General features: G+C 44.2%; 1 protein-coding gene across 2 annotated transcripts; it reads right to left on the bottom strand.

The window, feature by feature from the left end:
• Position 1: 1 nt before the first annotated feature.
• On the bottom strand, positions 2–20,022 carry Ddx17 (DEAD-box helicase 17). Of its 2 annotated transcripts, none has more exons than XM_021184113.3 (13): positions 19,505–20,022; positions 16,633–16,783; positions 15,463–15,562; positions 13,342–13,475; positions 12,707–12,772; positions 11,633–11,774; positions 11,128–11,288; positions 10,869–11,041; positions 9,725–9,835; positions 9,247–9,308; positions 8,212–8,271; positions 3,924–4,166; positions 2–2,749 (listed from the first exon to the last, which is right to left on the bottom strand). In XM_021184113.3, exons 1-13 carry the CDS (start codon positions 19,552–19,554, stop codon positions 2,244–2,246), a joined length of 1,959 nt encoding a protein of 652 aa, XP_021039772.1. In that variant the 5' UTR covers positions 19,555–20,022; the 3' UTR covers positions 2–2,243. The 2 variants fall into 2 exon arrangements, with proteins under 2 accessions (XP_021039772.1, XP_021039773.1); XM_021184114.3 differs by having other exon boundaries at positions 3,930–4,166.
• Between the last annotated feature and the right edge of the window lie 204 nt (positions 20,023–20,226).

Here is a 20,226-nt window from a genome sequence, read left to right as displayed (position 1 = left end):
CTTTATTGTCAAGTGTTTATTTATACCTACAAAAGAAAACAAGATGGTATCAAAAGGACAATTTACAAACTAAGAATAGTAGTAACATAGCTCTGAGCATCCTGTGCATAACATCACACCTACAATTCAAGTCTCAATGACAGGAATGTGTGGAGAGACCAGCAAGGGCGTTAGCAGAGCACTGATCCCAAGCAAAAGCCACCAACCTTTTTAGATGAGAAGTCTGCACAATGGATGGTTAGGGAGAAGCAGCCCATAGCCTAACACCTAAGCCCTTTCCCTAAGTGAGTAAACCATAAATGGCAATTAACCCAGCTGGAAGGGTTTGCCTGCACCTGTGCTGACAAAGGACAGACAAGGAGGCACAAGTCACTTGCGCCAAGTAGGAAAACTGCTAGTTTTCTGCTGTACCCAGGCCAAGAGCTTATGAAGTATGACATCTGCTACTTATCTGGATTACGCCTCTGCTCTCCGGAGAGGGGAGGTTAAGCAACCCAGCTACTGCGTCATCCCCGGAGGCAGGAATACAAGGGGTGTTTTTGAAGAGCGACAGGAGCACAGGACAGCCCATGGTATAATGCTTAATAAAAAATAAATCTGAATTTGGTTGTAGAAAGTATCTGTAACAGGCTGGTCAGCGTCAGTGATTAGACACTTGCTTTTGGCAGGGTGAGAGACAGACAAGACAGGACACACTTTGGTTTCAGAGCACAGAGCAGGGTTGCCACACATCTGTGCCTACCATCCCCCTCAGCTTCATAGTCTGTGAGACGGTAAGGAAAACAGAAGAATGCCAAGCATGCTGACAACCTACCTGTTATGTTACACACTGAATCCTATTTTTGAGCCCCTCAAAATTGACTGTTACTGTATAAAGGACCAGGCACCCTCAGGGCACAGCCAAAGAATGCAGTGGAGCCTCCTCCCTCGAATGAATGAAAGAGCAGCCCAGGTAACAGCCACACAAGCCCCACCACTACCGTCTACTAGAGGTGCTGGGGCATCTGCTCTCCTGTCCTGTTTAATGATAAGAGCAGAATTTTCTTTCCAACTTCATCTGCTGCTCTTCCAAGTTCCAGAAGCATTTAATAAAGGGGTGAGACGAGCTCACCCACACTTTCACACTCCAGAGAGTAAGGAGAGCCTGGGCTTCAGTCCTCCATGGCTACTACCTACCTGTGAAAAACTGAGGGCAAAGGAAAGCCCAGGACAAGTGCCTCCAGCTGTTAGAAAGCACCTCAGAGAACAGGCTGCGAGGAGGCAAGCTCTTTAGCAGTCCTGCTCAGGAAAGCCTGGCCAAGTGGGCAGAGCAGCCCATGAGGTCAATCCTACTCTAAGAATACTGTTTAAGAGGAAGATCCGCCCACTCACTTGCAGTCCATCATTCCCAAAGGTGCTTTCTAAATGCTGCTCGGAAGGCTCTGCTGAGCGCTGATGTTTACCGCTCAGTAGCTGATCTGGCTAGAAAATGACTTTCAGATGGCCCCTGGTTATGTGGGGATAAAAAACCCAGGCAGCCTCTACCGAGATGCCATTCTACCTAGTAAAAACAATCCTTTATAGTTTCTTAAACTTAAAAAGACAACGCTTAAACTCAGAAATGTAATTTCTAACTCAACACTAACCTGGTTAATATTTAATAACTGCAGGAACAAGTGGGGGGGGCACGATGACAGAACCAATTAGGAATTTTTAACTGTTGAATGCACATAATAAGCCATCAGCCAAATGACCAACAAAGCAGTCTTAAAAATTCATCAGGCCTGAGTAATCTAACTTCAGTAACTTAAACCCACCATGGGCAGTGTGCATGGAAACCCCTCTTGGCTCCTCCCATAAGGAGAACAGTCTACAGAACAGATACCACTTCCTGCAGAGCAGTCCATCCTTCCCTATCCACCCTCCCAAAGATAAACAGGCTCCAACAAAAGTGCCTAATACCTTTAAGATGAAAAATAGCTCAATATCCTCAACATGCATTAAGCTGGGGGAAAGAAATTAATCCTTTCCAGTCACTTATGTGTATATATATATTTTTTCTTACAAAATCTGTAATTATAGACTGGATCTTTTGGGTGGGCAGAAGAAACCTGGCAGTGAAATTTTAACTATCTGCATTAAAAAAAGATAAACCATAATGGTTGGGAAAAGAAAAAATAAAAATGAAAAGGTCTAGAAGGGTAAAAGACAGTGTTCTTTTAGATGTGTAATTCATCTGCACGAGTCACTCCTGCCATGCAGTTTCATTTGCGAGATGGAGGAGGGGGAGGAGGAGGGGGAGGGTACTGGTAAGCAGTCTGCCCCATGTAGCCTATCATATTGGTAGCTCCTGGAGGCTGTGCAAACTGCTGTGACATCAGTGGCTGTGGCTGCTGCCCAGATCGGCCTATCCCACTAAACTGCTGGCTGGAGCTCTGAGAGCTCCTCCCTGCTGAGGCAGTGCTGCTCGCCCCGTAAGTGCCAGCAGCATACTCCTGCGCCGTGTAGCCACTGGTGCCATAGGCAGCTGCCCCATAGGTGCCTTGAGCATAGGTGTATTGGCCTGCTTGTGCCCCAAAGGCAGAATTCGGGCTTCCATAGCCACTGCCATTAGCATAACTGGCTCTATCGGTTTCACTACGATCCCTGTAGCTTGTAGAATCTCTCCGGCCACCATCCTTGACCCCTCGAAGCCTCCGGTCACACTCGTCCTGATACATCAGATTGGGATTGTTGGCTGAAGAAGTAGTCCGGTATCGAGAGCGGCCTCCTAGTGGGAAGAAAATGCCGAGTATGTGATCCCAACAAACTGAACATAAAGGGGCACAGAAATACTCAGCACATCTTCTTCCTTTGTAATGCTGGTCTCTAAGTTAATACTTCTTGATAACAAAACCAAACTTAACCTGAGCGTACCACACAGCTGTAGATCAACTGTATGCTATGAAATGAGATGAAATTACCAAGTTCTCCAAAGGTATCAAGTTTAGCTATCTATCTATGTTAAAATTTTAAGAGACAGGGTCTAGCTATGAAGCTCAAGAAGTCCCAAAAAGATAACATACCTAGCCTTACCTCCATGTGTTAAGAGACATAGGCTTGGGGCTGGAGAAATGGCTCAGTAAAGCACTGACTGAGCTGACTGACTCTAGAGGGCCTGAGTTCAATTCCCAGCAGCCACATGGTGGCTCACAACCATCTGTAATGGGATCCAATGTCCTCTTCTGGCATTCAAGTAGATACTCATATACATAAAACAAGCAAATAAATAAAAGAAACAAACCCGCTGGGCGGTGGTGGCGTGCGCCTTTAATCTCGGCACTCAGGAGACAGAGGTGGGCGGATTTCTGAGTTCGAGACCAGTCTGGTCTACAAAGTGAGTTCCAGGACAGCCAGGGCTAGACAGAAAAACCCCGTCTCAAAAAAAAAAAAAACAAGAACAAAACAAAACAAAAAAAGGGAAACAAACCCAGGCTTGGCTGGACAGCAATGCCCTTGCCAGCAGTGTCAGGTGGACTTATGAGTTTGAGAAAAGCCTGGTCTAAAAAGTGAGTTCCAGAACAGCCAGGGCTACACAGAAAAAAAAAACCCCGTCTTAAAAGAATAAAAACCAAACTAAAAGATTCACAGGCATGTACTACTAGTTTAGTTTTGGACATGTACCATGTAACCCCAAATTTAAATAAATAATGGGTCTTAAATCCTCAACTACAAAAACATTGGGTTCTAACAGTAACACAATGACCAGACTTACTTTTTAACTTAAAATGAGGTCATTCAAAGCCACAAATTTCTCTCCAACTCCAAACAAGAGCGTTGTCATATCCAAACAAAACAAACAAAAAGGAAAACTAAAAACTCACCAACAAAGAAAACCCAGCAGAAAACATGGCACAATTAGTGTTACAAGTCCTTGGCCGTACCTGGAAAATTCCAGGACTTACCCTTACCCCCTCCGCCGCCGCCACCTCTGTGGTCCACAAGCTGCATCAATTTTGGATTGATGGCTTGATTGGCCTCTTCCAATACTTTGATCAGCTCTCTAGCCTGCTTCAGGTTGCCCGGGGTAAAAAAAGTATAGGCAGTGCCCTTGTTGGTGCTGCGGGCCGTTCGGCCAATACGGTGAACATAATCCTCTGAGCTGTTTGGATAATCGTAGTTGATGACAAACTTGACATCTTCCACATCTTCCACGTCAATGAGGAGACATTGTGTAGGTTGATGTGGCAGAGAAAGAGAAGGTAAAGACATGCCAAGAGGTGGAGAGCACGAATGCAGATGACAGCAAGAGGGGAGAAGATGAAGTTAGTAACCGCCCTGAGTAGGTACAAAAAAACTCATCCCAACAGAGTAAAAGAGGATCAGTGCCACTCAGGACACAGGCAGGCCCTGCATCTTGGTTTGTTATTACCCTAGGGGAGCTCCCTCCAATACCCCAAACTCCTGCCGCTTCTGTAATGGTATGCTGACAGGAGCTACACTGAGACCAGAGTTCAGACTGACAAATTCTAGTGCCCCCTTTCGAAGCTAGAATGTAGAAGAACTCAGTAACCACCATTAAAGTGCAGGGCCAAATCCCTTTTACTCTGTTGGGAGAAGTCTGGCACAGTCTACCAACAATACAACCAACTTACCTTCAGACCAGTCACAGAGCAGCACGGAAAGGCACTTCATCTACTCACTACATCCTCAGACTCAACAGTTAGGTTCTGTCTTGCTCTTGTATTTAAAAAGCAAACCAAAGCCAAAATACACACCTATTTTGCTTTGTGTAAACACCCAGATTACCTTTCCCTTTTCAATCACAAGAACACATTACACTAAAATTTCACTCTACTGCCAAGCCCAGCTTCTCAAATGAGGTTTTTTTCCACTCAACTCAAGGTTATTGGAAACTTAGTACTTGTATCAACAATCAGATTGTCTATGTGACCTGAAGATTCAATAGCCAAAGACTGTGGGGAAAACCATGAAACCTTGAGACACACATATAATATTCTGTACATGGCTAGGAGTTGGGCTGAGTAACCCCTAAAACTCACAAGTATGCAAACGTTAGTGTAATGCTTTCAGCTAAATGTAGTTTTTTTTAACCTACTTAACAAGCAAATTTAGTAACAGAATCCTAATTTTTGGTGGAAAAAAATCTGCATTTTACAAAGAATATTCCGAAAATATCCTAGATAAAACACAGATTTCTGTGATAGAAATAATTAAAAAACATTCTCTGTTTGTTACCAGACCGATGCACACTCCCTCCTCCTTTGGGAAACCGCTGCAGCCGATCCCGTCTCTTTGCCTTTTATATTTGGCGGCCTCCTTTCGAAAACTCCGCCTTCTGACACGGGACCACTGGAGCGCGGGGAGCATGCATCAAGGGTCCGTGGCAGTGAGAAGTCCCCACACACGCTCGCTCTGTGAACTGGCTTAGATGCTTCTCTGTAGCCCCATTTGGTTGCCAAGCGCCGGAGAACCTGGGTTCAGGTAAAAATTTCAGGTCCTCCAACGCCTCCCCAAGGTAATTGGGGTGATTGTAGAAAAATTAAAAAAAAAAAAAAAAGTTACATCCAAAGGGTCAGACTGCATCTATTGCCCAGACTGGATTAATTTCAGGGGTAAAGGGGAGATGATTTTAAAAAAAATTCAGCTGTTGTTAGGGGCATGTGAAGTAGGGGCATTTTGTCTGTTTCTTATTACGATAAAGGCTCCTCAGTCTTTACTGACCCCTAAAGTCCTGAATCACACCAGAAAGACGAGAAGGCACTTATCACAGGGGGCAGCTTGAGTCTCCGGCTTGGGTCGTTGATGCCACAAAGAAAAAAATATAACGGGGCAAGGATGGAAGGGTGGGGCGGGTGGGGGTTAATTCCATGAGCACTTCTTCAAGCTTCACTAATGCTCCGCAGTCACTCGCACTGAGTGGCCATGCACACAGAGCACGCTGAGTTACTGCACTGGACGCACGGAAGCGTGCTTTCCAAGCAGCAAGCACTGGGGCTTCAGAGGCTAACAGCTGGGAGTACTTCTGGAGGGGCTCGATAAGGGGTGGACACGGTGCAAAAGTTCTTCATACTAGAAGGGTGTCCTGTGTGTGCACAGCTGACTGAAGGCCACCTAAGAGCAAGCCTAGAATCTGGTTTCTCCAGCCCAGGCTGCCCTGAGGTTACTGGTGCACTGCCACAATATTATCTTGCTGTCTTTATAGACGATGCTGTAGCAGGGTAAGAAATGGAAAGTTACATGTTTGGCCCCTGGCCTGGGAGAACATGTGGTTTGGAAAGCCCTATGCCATGGCCTGAAACTCCACTCACTAACTGGGAGAGTCAGCAGGCTCATCTAGAGTGGCTTCGGGCCAATGGAGATTTGCCTCAGTCATGTACTGAGTGATCTGCAGTTGATATCAAAGCTTCTGTTAAAAAACAAAATGAAATAAATTCAATACTTTTAGTTCAACAGTGTGTAGTTTAAACAAAAAAAAGAAAAAAAAGAAAAAGAAAAAAAAAAAGAAAAAAGCAAAATAAAAAGTATCCCAGTGGAAAGGGAACAGTGGTCACCTGAAGATGACTATTAGGAACTATGGGAGTCAAAGAACTTACCTGAAGGGATCATTTAAGAGACCATCGCTCCACAGAAGTGAAAAAAGGCCTGGTGACTCAGCTGAAAATAGCACCCCTGTCTATGAGGTAGAAGCCTTCACTTTCCAGGATCTTGGAGGACCTTGGTCAGAATTCTGCCATTTGTGGTGGGTTTTCTCCCTCCTTTTGATTTTTACAAGGCAGCAAACAAAGGGGCCCAAAACAAGCACTGATGTTGAGTAACAAGAAACAGACTCGGGCACCTTCCCTCTCCCTCACTTGAATGAGGGAGGGTGGGATGAAGAGTCTAAGTTATTCTAATGGTAGCCAATTGATTTTGTTTAAAATATGCAAAAGGACAGAACAAATTTTTAATTGTCTAGGCAAGATGCACAAAGAAGCTACCAGCACATAGCAAGCCTGTTTTAAAAACCACCATTACTGAAAGCTTTTATGTAAATTGCTTTCAGGCTTCTGCCTCCTCTCCCAGGCCCTGGTTCTAAGGGCACAGACCCAGAGATGACCTCAGAAGGAAGAGACAACTTCCCACCATGGCTGCAGGTCACTACCTCTGAAGGAGGAGTTAAATCGAATGGATAAAAAGGCTCCATCACTGCTGAACTCATTTCAGTACTTATCATCTCTATGTTAAATTGCACAGGGAAACTTGGTACTTCTCACCTTACTCAGCAGGAAATTAAACACATCAATAATGGTTCCCTCCCAACAGAAATCACCCCAGCTCTCTAAAACAAGACCCTGCTATATAACCTAGGTTGCCCTCAAACAAATGAATCTCTTGCCTAAGGTTTCCAAGTGCTGGAATTTACAGGCATATACTACCATGCCTAGCTGTAAGAAATCTTTTTCTGGAGACAGAGCCGAGCAAAGTAGCCCTGGCTGGTCTACAACTCACTATGCATACCAGGTTTGCCTCAAACTAAAGAAACCATGCCTCTGTCTCCCAAGTGTGGGGATCAAAGGTGTGTATTACCACACCCAGCTCAGATAATCCTTATAAATGTAAACATTCTGGGTCAGCGTGTCACAGGCTGGCTATCTGTATGTATTTTAAAGCAGGAGTTGAAAACTTCAGATTATCTTCAGATCAAGTTCTAAACAGGAAAACATGTCTAAGGCCAAACGATGGGTAAAGGGAAGGATAACTGACAATCATATTACTGAAGTAATACTGGGCAATGCAGACTGAATAGAATGACATTATATAGAGAGCATTCAAAACCCCTTTGAGTGAATGTTCATGGAAGTGGCCTCCCTGTTTCTACAGTAAACAGACTAGTGTAAGGGAAAACTCAAGAAACCAGCTTCTGATGGCTAGGTCTAATTAGGCTCCTTCTATCCAGCCATAAAACTGTAATTTAATAGTCATGTCTAAGCCTTGCTACAGACCAAAGACTGCTAGGAGCCAGACGGAACTTTGAAAATAAACGGGGTGGGAACCACAGAAAACCCAAAATAATAATAAAACCCCCATGAAGGTTAAAAGAAAGTTGCAGGGAGGGAAAAAAAAAATCACACTTATACCCTCTTTTAACTAGACTCATGTACATACAATTGCAAATCTGACATGACAAAAAAATTTTTTTTAAACCAAAAGACACACAAAGCACTGATAGAGACACCTATCTATACAAACCTAGCCCACGGGAGGCTACATCCGTGGCAATGAGGATAGGAGCCTTTCCAGATCGGAACTCTGGAAGAAAAACAGAAAGGTGCCAAGTTAAGGAACTGAGGCTAAAGAACATCTGTAAATGACACGGACCAAAGGAAAATGACCTCCCCACCCACCCAAGACACACCTCTCAGAACATTGGCTCTGTACCTTGAAATATCATATACCACACCCATTTTAATCAAAGAAAAGTATTTTAAGCATTTTTAAAAAACTGTGCAGCTGGGCAGTGAATGGTGGTGCATGCCTTTAATCCCAGCACTTGGGAGGCAGAGGCAGGCAGATTTCTGAGTTCGAGGCCAGCCTGGTCTATAGAGTGAGTTCCAGGACAGCCAGGGCTACACAGAGAAACCCTGTTTTTTCTTTTTTTTTTTGGGGGGGGGGGGAAACTGTGCCTCAGAAACAAATAAATAGCAGCTTAATGTTTCTGTGTGCCTGTTACACCCCCATTGGAGGTAGGATGACAGGTGCTGTAAGCCACCAGCATAGGTGATGGGGCCTTCAAGGAGCAGGTCATGCTCTTATGGCCGAGCCATCTCCACAGCTCCTGTCATCTGAAGATTATGGACTTTCAAGAACTCTGGAGATGTACTGAAAATATCTAGAGTTCAATTAACTAGAACAAGGCTGAGTGAAATTTGGTCTACAAATAAAATCTAGTACAATACGTATTTTTGCAAATAAAGCTGTTGTTGGAGATGCACCCAGGTCATATGTACAATACCATCTATGAGCACTTGTTTTTGTAGAAACCATTCTCAAACTAATCTAATTATCTGGTCCTTTATAAATTGGTTGGGGGGAGGCACACATGCAGTGGCTAAGATGACAGTTGTCAAAAGCCTTTATTGTGTTAGGCATAGTAGCACACACTTTTATTCCCAGATAACACCTGGGACGCAGAGGCAGGTGGATTTCTTTGAGTTCAAGGCCTGCCTGATTCACACGGTGAAATCCTATCTCAAAAAAAAAGTAGCAGCTCAGTTTTGTTCTTACCATTAAGTACCCAATCTCTTTCTGGTTGACTCTTGTCTCCATGGATACACATAGCAGGCCAACTATCAGAAGAATATTATATGTTAGAGATCTTTACAAAAGAAATATTAGTACAAATTCTCATCAAGTTCTTTAAGCGACTGTGCTCATTTACACACGCACACAATTATCCACCAGGGTGGGTAAAAGACACCCACACAGCATCATTTGGAAACTGCCTGAGCAAAGCAGTGGCTCCCAGCCTGCATACTGCTACCACCCTTTACTACAGTTCCTCATGTGCTGACCCCAACCACACAATTATCTCACTGTTACATCATTAACTGTACTTTTGTTATTATTATGAATTGTAATTTAAATATCTAATATGCAGGATATTCGACCTCTGTGAAAGGGTCTTTCAACATTCCCGATCCCTAAGAGACCACGACCTATATTGAGAACTGCTGGCAAAAAGCTATCCAGATGCTGCACTCACCCATCTCTGCGCATTCTTCGAGTGAGGTCATCACAGCGCCTCTTTGTCTCCACAAATATTATAGTCTTATTTTCCTTTTCCGCCATGATTTCCTCCATCAGCTGGATCAATCTGACAAGATTACCAACAATGCAATCATCACCCAGAAGAGATCTTCCTTTACATCAAGCACAGAGATAACATTCACTCCCACAGGCACACACTGAAGAGTGTGAATGGCTGGGTCTACAATCCCAGTATCACTTGGGAGGCTCAAGCAGGATGGAGAGTGCCAAGATCAACCTTAGCTACATACATAGTAAGAATCCTCTACTCCAAAAAGGAAGGGGAAAAAAAAGAGCTCAAACTTTTTGTTTGTTTTTCAAGACAGGATTTTTCTGTGTGGCCCTGGCTGTCATTGAACTGCCTGCCTCTGGCGGGCTGGGCACCCACTGAGTGGCTTACAACCACCTCAAATTCTAGCCCCAAGGGATCTGAATTCTTGTATTCCCTTTATGGGCACAGTGCAGGAAAACAAACAAACAAACAACACAAGTGACTTCAGGCTGTGGTCACAGTATTTGTCTAGCATGAATGATGACCTAGGTAGGATCAATCCCCAGCAACACATAAACCAAGTTTGGCAGCATAAGCCTAAAATCTCAGCACAGGGGAGGCAGAGACTCAAAGATTCCTTCTGTTACACTGTGAGCTCTAGGCCCGCCAAGGATACAGAGATTCTGTCTCAAGAAAATCAATATAATTTCATTCTAACTAATTCATACTAGACTCAAAGCAGATCTGATATCCTTGCTATTACTCATTTCTGAGGAATGAGAAATGGAGGCACTAAGAGGTCAATCTTAAGCCCACTTGCTGGCATTAAAAAGCCCGATGCAAATACAAGGACCCAAGATCAACAAAGACAATGTTCCAATTTAAGACAGTTTCAACCTCCGAAATAAATAAAATGAAAGATCCCCCTGACTTTCTCAGCGGTTGCAATACAACTGTAATCCTAGCACTTAGGAGGCTGAGGAAGGGGAGATCATGAGTTTGAGGACAACCATAGGATACTCAGTGTGGCCCTGTCTCAAATATAAACCAAACTTAATATTAATTTTACTAATAATTATATTTTATGCTATGAAGTCTCTTTCCATACTTGTGGTCTTTTTCACTCTCCATACAGACATCTACAATCTGTAGGATGTTGTGGTTGGCACTCAGCTCCAGATTGCCCACATTGATCTGGGTGTAGTCCCGCAGGAAATCCTCTGCAAGCTGCCTCACTTCCTTCGGCCAGGTTGCACTCCACATCAGTGTCTGCCGGTCAGGCTATCAAGAAATGAAGGCTTTCCTTTAGATTAAGGAACTATATTAAGGAACAAAGAGGTATAAATATAGTGATCAGGTTTACAAACCCTGATTTGATCAACAATTTTACGGATCTGGGGCTCAAAGCCCATATCAAGCATCCGGTCAGCCTCATCCAACACAAGGTAAGTACATCGGCGAAGGTTTGTCTTTCCTGACTCCAGGAAATCTATTAGGCGCCCAGGAGTGGCTATGCAAATCTCAACACCTATAAAGCAACAATAACAACAAAAACTCTAGTCCATGAAGAACCCTTTCTTATACAATATCCAAACCTCAGCACACAGTAACTAGGAAGCCCCAGCCCTAGTGGCTGCATTCAATGTTACAGCAATTGCTAAACTTACAGTACGTATCCAAAGAGCATGATGGAAGGGGGTCAGGTCACAAGCAGTACATTAAGTCTCTAGTTACAAATTTCCTTCAACAAAATATCTAATAGAACCACAATCCCAAGAATTTCTACACTATTGAAAAAACTGAAATTTTCTCACAAGAACCCAATGTTCATTTTCATTTATAGAAATTGGCAAGCATGAAAATTCTTTTTACCTCTTTCCAAGTCTCGAATCTGGGGACCTTTAGGAGCACCTCCGTAAATGCATGTACTCTTCAACCTAGAGCATTTTCCATAATCATCAGCCACCTGCTGCACCTGCTGCGCAAGCTCTCTGGTAGGAGCCAGCACTAGACACTGAAACAAGGGGGGAGGGGAAGCAAATAACCCTGAGGCAGCCACCCCAACTTTAATAAAACCCCAAAATCCCAACCACCCTAAGAATCCAAAGGTAGTTTAATTTCCCCTTATTATCTTTTAGTATCAACCGTGGGGCAGGCACACTGGCTTATGAGAACATATTCACTACTCAGAAGTGAACGGACACTAGCACTTCCCACCTGACTCACTCTGATGTGCTGACCCACTTAAGGTTGATTTACACCTTGTATAATCTTACTTTAAAAAAGAAAAAGAAAAAAGAGTCTTAAAAAAACTCTCTGCCTATCAACCTCTAATCCCCTAATTTGGCAACCTGATCATGAGCCCCATATGGTGGAAAGAATTGACCCTTACAAGTTATTCTGTCTTATACAAAAGAAGGTGGCATGTATGTACCTACTCCCTTCAGAAAAGTAAGTTAACCTAATAAAAATGAGTAATTTAGAATTGTTTGAGGGACGAATACTCCAGTGGTTGAATATTTACCTAGCATGCATCAGGCCCTAAATTCAACCCCTAGTACCAAAAACTAAAGCCCACAACCAAGAACTGCACTTCTATCTGCTGCAAACACTGGTTGGCAGGCTGGCTCAGCTCAGAGACGTGGAGCTCAGCAGTGGGATTACTGTCTAGAACACACAGGACATAAACCAGATCACAAACAGAAAAGAGCAAGAATGCCTCAAATTCCTATTTTTTTGCTGCACAATTTTGGGCAATTCATTTAATTCCAAATAAGACAGGCCAGTACCACCTCTACTTTGGGAGAAAAGTGCTGAGAACTGAATAAGGGCAGGGGCTAGAGAGATGACCCATAAAAAAAAAGAATTAAATTGGGCACAGGGCCTAAAATGCAACCATCATTAAAAATGGCTATTCTGAAAAATTACAAATGGTAACACACTTACAATTGGACCATCTCCTCTTTCCAAGTATGGCTGGTGGTTTATATGAACAATCGCAGGCAGCAAATACTGGGGAGGAATGAGAACCAACTTGTCATACAAACCTAGGCCATTAGGCTAACGGGTACAAGTCAATCAGTCATTAACAATGCCTTAATGGGAAAGGGGAAAATCGAACAATTACCATACTCCAGTGCAATCTAAGTATATAGCTGAAATTCTTTGTTTTTTTCTTTGGAGAAAGAAAGTGTTTCACTATGTAGCACTCTCTGGCTATCCTGGAACTCACTACAGAGACCAAGCTGGCCCCAGAAATCCATGCACCTGCCTCTGCCTCCCTAGTGCTAGGATTAAAAGTAGGTCTCACCATGCCCTGCTTGCTCACAGTGCTTTAACTACAAGTTTAAGAACTAAGGAAATGTGAGGCAGGCATGGTGGCACGCCTTTAATCCAGCACTTGGAAGGGGGCAGGTAGGTGGTTCTGAGCTCAAGGCTACACTGGTCTACCGAACAACAGCCAGAAGTACACAGAGAAACCCTGTCTCGGGAGAAACCAACAAACCGCCACCCCCCAAGAACTGAGAAAATGTAAGCCAACTAGAACAAAAGAAGTTATATGTCAAATACTTGGTACCTACCGCCAATGTCTTCCCAGAGCCAGTCTGTGCAATGCCAACCATATCCCTGCCACTAAGAGCCAAAGGAAATCCCTGGCACTGAATGGGAGTTGGTTCTGTAAAGTGCTGATCCATCAGCACATCCATCACATACTCTGTAAGAAAGTGAACACATCACCACCTTTACGAGTAAACTAAGGGTGCATAGGAAGTCTCTCTCTCTCTCTTTTTTTTTTTTTCAAGACAGGGTTTCTCTGTGTAGCCCTGGCTGTCCTCGAACTCAGAGATCCGCCTGCCTCTGCCTCCCAAGCACTGGGATTAAAGGTGTGTGCCACCACTCCCGGCTATATGAAGTCTTTAAAAGTAGCAGTTACGGATGGTAAGACTTAATTTGCTTTTTCTCCGAGAACTGTAAACCTATTCTCCGGCCAGCCCGACACTACCCAACACTATCCTAACACACCGGGTCATGGCTCATTTATTGTTCCCAAAGTTCCTACTATATCCAAGAAGCAATGTTCTGCTGTATTTTAAAATGCTAGGGCAAGCTGGGCGTGGTGGCGCACGCCTTTAATGCCAGCACTCGGGAGGCAGAGGCAGGTGGATTTCTGAGTTCGAGGCCAGCCTGGTCTACAAAGTGAGTTCCAGGACAGCCAGGGCTATACAGAGAAACCCTGTCTCGAAAAATCAAAACCAAAACCAAAAAATAAATAAATAAATAAATAAATAAATAAATAAAATGCTAGTAAAAGTTTTGGCATTAAAAACAAAGCAGAGGCTGAGGAGATACTTCAAAGTGTTTAAGAGTGCTTGCTGTTCCTGCAGAGAACCCAAGACCCACCAACTGCCTGGAATTCCAACTTCAGACAATCTGATGCCTTCTTCTGGACTCCCCAGGAACCTCACTCCATAGAAATAATCTTTTAAAACACAAAAATTTGTGCAACATGATATCTATCAATACTAATAATCAGCATTCTAAAACATTGGAATATAGAAAATTACTATTCAAAGCCAGGTGAGGTGGCACACAACTTTAATCCCAGCACTTGGGGTGCAGAGGCAGGTAGATCTTTGAGCTCCAGGACAGTCTGATCTATATAGTGAGTCTTTATCTTAAAAAATAGAAAGAAGGGCTGGTGAGATGGCTCAGTAGGTAAGAGCACCCGACTGCTCATCTGAAAGTCCGGAGTTCAAATCCCAGCAACCACATGGTGGCTCACAACCATCCATAATGAGATCTGACTCCCTCTTCTGGAGTGTCTGAAGACAGCTTCAATGTACTTACATATAATAAATAAATAAATAAATCTTGAGACGATGCCGGGGCCTAGCAAACACAGGAGTGGATGTTCACAGTCAGCTATTGGATGTATCACAGGGCTCCCAATGGAGAAGCTAGAGAAAGTACCCAAGGAGCTAAAGGGATCTGCAACCCTATTGTTGGAACAACATGATGTACTAACCAGAACCCCGGAGCTCTTGTCTCTAGCTGCATATGTATCGAAAGATGACCTAGTCGGCCATCAATGGAAAGAGAGGCCCATTGGACTTGCAAACTTTATATGCCCCAATATAGGGGAATGCCAGGGCCAAAAGAATGGGAATGGGTGGGTAGGGAAGTGGGGGGCGCTATGGGGGACTTTTGGGATAGCATTGGAAATGTAATTGAGGAAAATATGTAATAAAAATATTAAAAATTAAAAAAAAAATAAATAAATCTTAAAAAAAAAAAGAAAATAATAAGTTTTTTGGACTTTATTATCTTGGTTGTGTGCCAGTGTCGATCTATGTCCTTTTTTTCATGTTTATTTGGTTTCCAAAATTTGAACTCAAGTAGTCCAAACACTCTCTCCCACCTGACTGGCTCCATCTAAATTACTATCTTTTTCTTCTTCTTCGTCTTAAAAAAAAAAAAAAAAAAAAAAAAGACTCCGTTCTCTGTGTAGCCCTGGCTGTCCTGGAACTCAGGAAATCTGCCTGCCTCTGCCTCCTGGAGTGCTGGGATCTAAGGCATGTACTGCCACCACCAATTGGCTACTATCTTTCTATATAAAAGTTTCTATTTGTCTTTTAGACAAAATCCTAAGCCTTTCCAATCCTTTATGCATCTTACGTAATGCAGGATTAAACAGCACTTACGTGGAAAGTTAGCATGATGGAAGGCAAAGACAGGTTTTGGACAAACATCTCCCCCTCTCACTGTAATCTCTTTCTTCCGCCGTAGCTCATCAACTTCATACTGTGTGAGAGAAGAATGAAGACAATAAGAGCTCTCAATTCAGACTCTTTAGGATCGCAGTGATACAGGCTAATGCTTTTTGCATGAATCCAAGTTTGTGATGCACACGACTAAGAGAAGAAAACCCTCCAGAGTAATTCCTAGCCAGGCTAGGTGGTGCTTTGTCACCCTGCACAGCAGCTAGAAGGATAACCTCAAATTCAAACCTAACCTGGTCTACAAAACAGGTTCCAGACCAGCCAGGGTTACCTATTGAGACAGAACTTGGGCCAAATTGCTCTATTATATCATTTTCCTGGGTAAGTAATATTCTTGGGTAGAATACAGCATCAGGTGGTTTGGTTAAAAGCACATGAATACACAATGTGAAGTCAGTTATGGTGCTAGGCTGGAGAGCAGAGCTGCTAAAAGAAAACTAGCGTCATGTGGCTGAGCACCTGTCTTCATGGACAAAGCTCAGCGTTTGGCCAAGAAGGAAGACACAAAGTATGGCTGCCCAAAGACCCCTGCAGCCTGGAGCTAAAGTAGCAGGACAGCAAGTTCAAGACCAGCCTGGATCTACAGTGGACTGTTCTACAAATACAATAATTCCATCCTAGCGCCAGGCGTGGTGGCGCACGCCTTTAATCCCAGCACTTGGGAGGCAGAGGCAGGCGGATTTCTGAGTTCGAGGCCAGCCTGGTCTACAAAGTGAGTTCCAGGACAGCCAGGGCTATACAGAGAAACCCTGTCTCGAAAAAACAAACAAACAAACAAAAAAAAACAATAATTCCATCCTACAAAAGACAAAGAGGCAAGGCATGGTGATGCAATTCTTTAGTCCTAGTACTCGGGAGACAGACACAGAGGGATCTCTGAGCTTGAAGCCAGCCTGGTCTACAAAGTGAGTTCCAGGACATCAAAGGAACACACAAGAGAAACCCTGTCTCAGAAAACAAACAAAAAAATACCCCCACAGAAAAACAAAACAAGCAAACCCACAACACATTAAAAAGATCTGCCATAATATAAAACAACACTTGGAGTATTATCCTATATTTAAACACTCACCCCCCCCTCCCCCTTCTTACCGGAGTCAGTCTTGCTACTTCTGGATGTTCAACATAAAAATTCTTCTCAAATTTAGGGAGTTCACTCAAATCCCACTTCTTTTTTCGTAACCGCTCCCCAGGATTACCAAACTTCTTAGGGGGAAGCCCACTACCACCTCTTGCTCCAAACCTAGAGACACCAGAAAATGTAGATTTGTTAATACCCATCCCATGTGACAGGAAAAGAACAGAATTCCTCCCACCTCAGTTTCCCACCTAATTTATCGACAAAGTGACTGATACCGACTTTATACTAAGTATAGTTGTAATTGGCACTAGCGATTCTGGATACAATAAAAACTAAGGGTCTCTGCTCTTGCAGAGAAGTGGTTCTCTTTAAACCACAAGACCAAGACTGTGGACAGCGAGAAAAACGGACTTCAAGGAAGTCCTTCAAATTTACTTCTTAGCCAATTTCCCCACTTATGCTGGGGGCAAAAACTTCTCTGCTAATCTACAAAGCAAACTACTGGGACATCAGGGTCTAGTGTGTTTAGTTTACTAAAGAAAGAGCCAGAGTAGAAAGTTGTGTAATCCTTTCCTTTCCAGCCTTCATCTTTACGAAATCCTCCTGCCTCAGCCTCCTAAACACTGGAATTATAAATGTGAGTCACCACACTAGGGTTAAATAATACTATTTAGTTACAGAGAGAAAACAAAACAAAAACCCCATCAATGTAGGTTACGGGTATTTTTATTTGTTTTGTTTTTTAAATAAGATTCAAAGCTAGACATGGTATTGAATAACGGGTAGTCCTAGCACATGAAAGCTGGGGGCAAGGTCAGAGTTCAAGGGCAGTCTGGTCTATGAGAACTTGTGTCAAAACAAACCCCCCTCAGATTTAAATAAGCCTTGTCTTTTAGATACCCTTTTAGATACAACAAACAGCTAAGCTAAACAATATAGATATAGCCACTTGCCAAACCTAAGATATAACAAATTAGAAACTACAATCCTAATATAATCTCTTTGTCTTAATCTATTGTAAGTACGGGGCTGTAAAAAAAACCCAAAATCTCATTTCCTTTTTTTCTTTTGTTTTTCGAGACAGGGTTTCTTTATATATCGCCTTGGCTGTGCTGGAGGCCTCTCTTTCTCTGTTTCCAGAGTGCTGGGATTAAAGGCATGAGCCACCATGCTCTGCAAGATCTCATTTCCTTATTTCCTGTAAACCACTAGAAAATTGGAGAAATTTCAAGTTATTTTAAAGAATTTCATTTCAAGACCTGCCAATATTGGGAGAGGTAGCAGGAAACCCCACAAGGTAATCCCCTCTTCTGTTAGAGCCTGGTGTGGTGGCCTACACCTGTGCTTCTGAACTTGGGACACTGAGGACACATTCCAGGACAACCGTTAGACTAAGCTTCATGGCCCTGAGACAAACCCACCCTGCAGTGATTATGGCCAGAAATTTTACTGGAATTAATTGGGTATCTACATTTAGTAGCCAGAATTTGGGTGACTTATTAATACCACTGCTAAACCAGCACAACTAGAAAGAAAAATATTCAATTGAGTAGACCCACCAAGACCTTTAAAAGGTCTCAGGCTTTTCAGTGCAATACTACAGTGAGCCAGGCCTTCTCATTTGACTTCTTTACCCCACTTGCAAATGAAGCAACTGATACAAGTCGGAAACACTTCTAGAAATAACCAGTTTTCTTTTGTTTTCAATCTGTAAGAATGGCCAAAACCCAATCTTTAGGAGGTTTTAAGCCTAAATCTAATGAGGATAATAATGTGGCTCCTATGTGTTACTTCCACTGTGCTTGCTACAATCCCAAACTGCTTGGATCTTGAATAATGACCTAGGAGAATAAAGCTTCTACAATTATGATTCCTTTACAAGGCTTATTCTGATTTTTTTTTTCCTACCACTGCCCTCACTTTGAACTCTGCTAACTGTTCTCTTGTTCTGATCTGTGTAGCCCAGGCTAGCTTTGAACTCCAAGCCTGACTCAGCCTCTAGTGCAGGGTGTGCCACCTCAAGGAGTTCTCTTGATTTCAACAGCTTTGTTAGTTTCAAAGACTTTTTTTTTTCCTTCGAGGTAGGGTCTCACTATGTAGTCCTGGAACTCACTATGCAGACCAGACTGGCTTTGAACTCGGAGATCCACCTGTCTCTGACTCCTGAGTCCATGTGCCACCACAACCAGCCAAGTTTTCATTGTATCCAAATAAAAAGCGCCCAGAGTTTATCTAGATGTAAATTGTTTCCACTCTGTAGGTGTCAGAAACAGTGCTGGCACAGAGCTTTTTGATGTATTGATTCCAAGACACACATTCAAGGCGTCCTCTAGCAACACACCACCAAAACCTTCCTATCTTAATGAATTAAGAAATATATAGCTTAGGCTTCAAAGTCAACAGTATCTTTAAAAGGCAATTAAAAAAAAAAAGTCACCCGCCCTCCTGGCTCTCCCAACTTGGATCTTTTGGAAAGCAACTCCAGCACTTCCCATTCCAATCTGATTCCACTTAACCAAAATATAACATAAAGGGAGTAAAACCTAGTTTAAAATCAAAAAATGCCTTTTTGACTCCAGTCCCTCTCTAACAGGGATGGCTAACATAGCGGAAAGGAAACGATCTCAGGCAGCTTTTCCTAGATTAAAACTTGAGCATCCGGATTCTTCCCCCAGACAGACAGACACTGCGGCCGGCCTGCAGGGATCAAATGATCAGCGAGCGGGCCAAGAGAGGCGACAAGGCTGGCCTCTCTTCCGAGCCAGGACCGCGGTCCGCAGAGGAGTCCGCCCGAGCCTGAGGCCTGCGCGCCGCCGCCATTGTACGGCGCGAGCCTCGGGGCTCTGCGGGCCACCCCGCCCCCCGCCCGCACCTCCCCCTTACCCTCCACGGTCCCTGTCACGATCCCGATCCCCAAAGCCGCCTCCACGCATGGTCCCAAACGGATAAAGATCTGGGAGTGGGGCACGGATGACCGAGCTCGGGAGGGCCTGCGGCTCGGGTCTAGTGATGACCGATGGCGGCGGCGGCGCCTCCGCTGTTGGGGCGGCGGCAGGCGCGGCGCTGTCTCGCTCCGACGCGCTGTCTCCCGTCGCAGACGCCACCGTCGCCGCCTCTCTCGTCGGAGACGGGAGCACAACTCAGAGAATCGGGGTTGTTAGGACAGTCGGGAGGTCTGGTCCCGCTCAAACCGGGCGGTGCCACGGTTGAGGCGTCTCCCTTCCTTCCCAGCAACTGCACAAAATGGCGGCGGCCGCGGAGACCGCTCCAACTTAACGCTACGCACGGCCCAGACGCTACGTAAACAGCGCCTGGAGGGCTCCGCGCGACGCCACGGACATTCTCGGAACCGTTTTACGTCGATGACGGAGATGGGGTCCCTGGTCGGCCCACCTTAAACAAGGCAGTGTGCGCAACCGGCGTAGCGTTCTCGCGCCGCCAGCTCTAGAACGTTGGCTGGGGGTGGGGCAAGCCGTCGGCACGACGTCACATTGTTGGCGTCGTTGGCCCGCCCACTATTGCGGGGCAGCGCAGTCTTCGTAGCGCATTCTGTTTCGAGAATGGACTTTTCCCGGCATTCCGAGCTCAACCCGGCGCTTGAGGCC

Source organism: Mus caroli, unplaced genomic scaffold (assembly GCF_978045245.1).
Source record: "Mus caroli unplaced genomic scaffold, Mus_caroli_1 scaffold_16, whole genome shotgun sequence".
Lineage (NCBI taxonomy): Eukaryota > Metazoa > Chordata > Mammalia > Rodentia > Muridae > Mus > Mus caroli.
The sequence above is the reverse complement of the archived record's forward strand: the minus strand, read 5'-3'. Positions and strand labels throughout refer to the sequence as shown.

Coding starts and splice junctions, on each gene's coding strand:
- Ddx17 (XM_021184113.3), bottom strand. CDS start 19,554: ATGCGTGGAGGCGGCTTTGGGGATCGGGATCGTGACAGGGACCGTGGA. Junction 13,476..15,462: donor CCATCATGCTAACTTTCCAC/GTAAGTGCTGTT, acceptor ACTTTCTTACAG/AGTATGTGATGGATGTGCTG. Junction 9,836..10,868: donor GAGAGTGAAAAAGACCACAA/GTATGGAAAGAG, acceptor TAATCTTGTCAG/ATTGATCCAGCTGATGGAGG.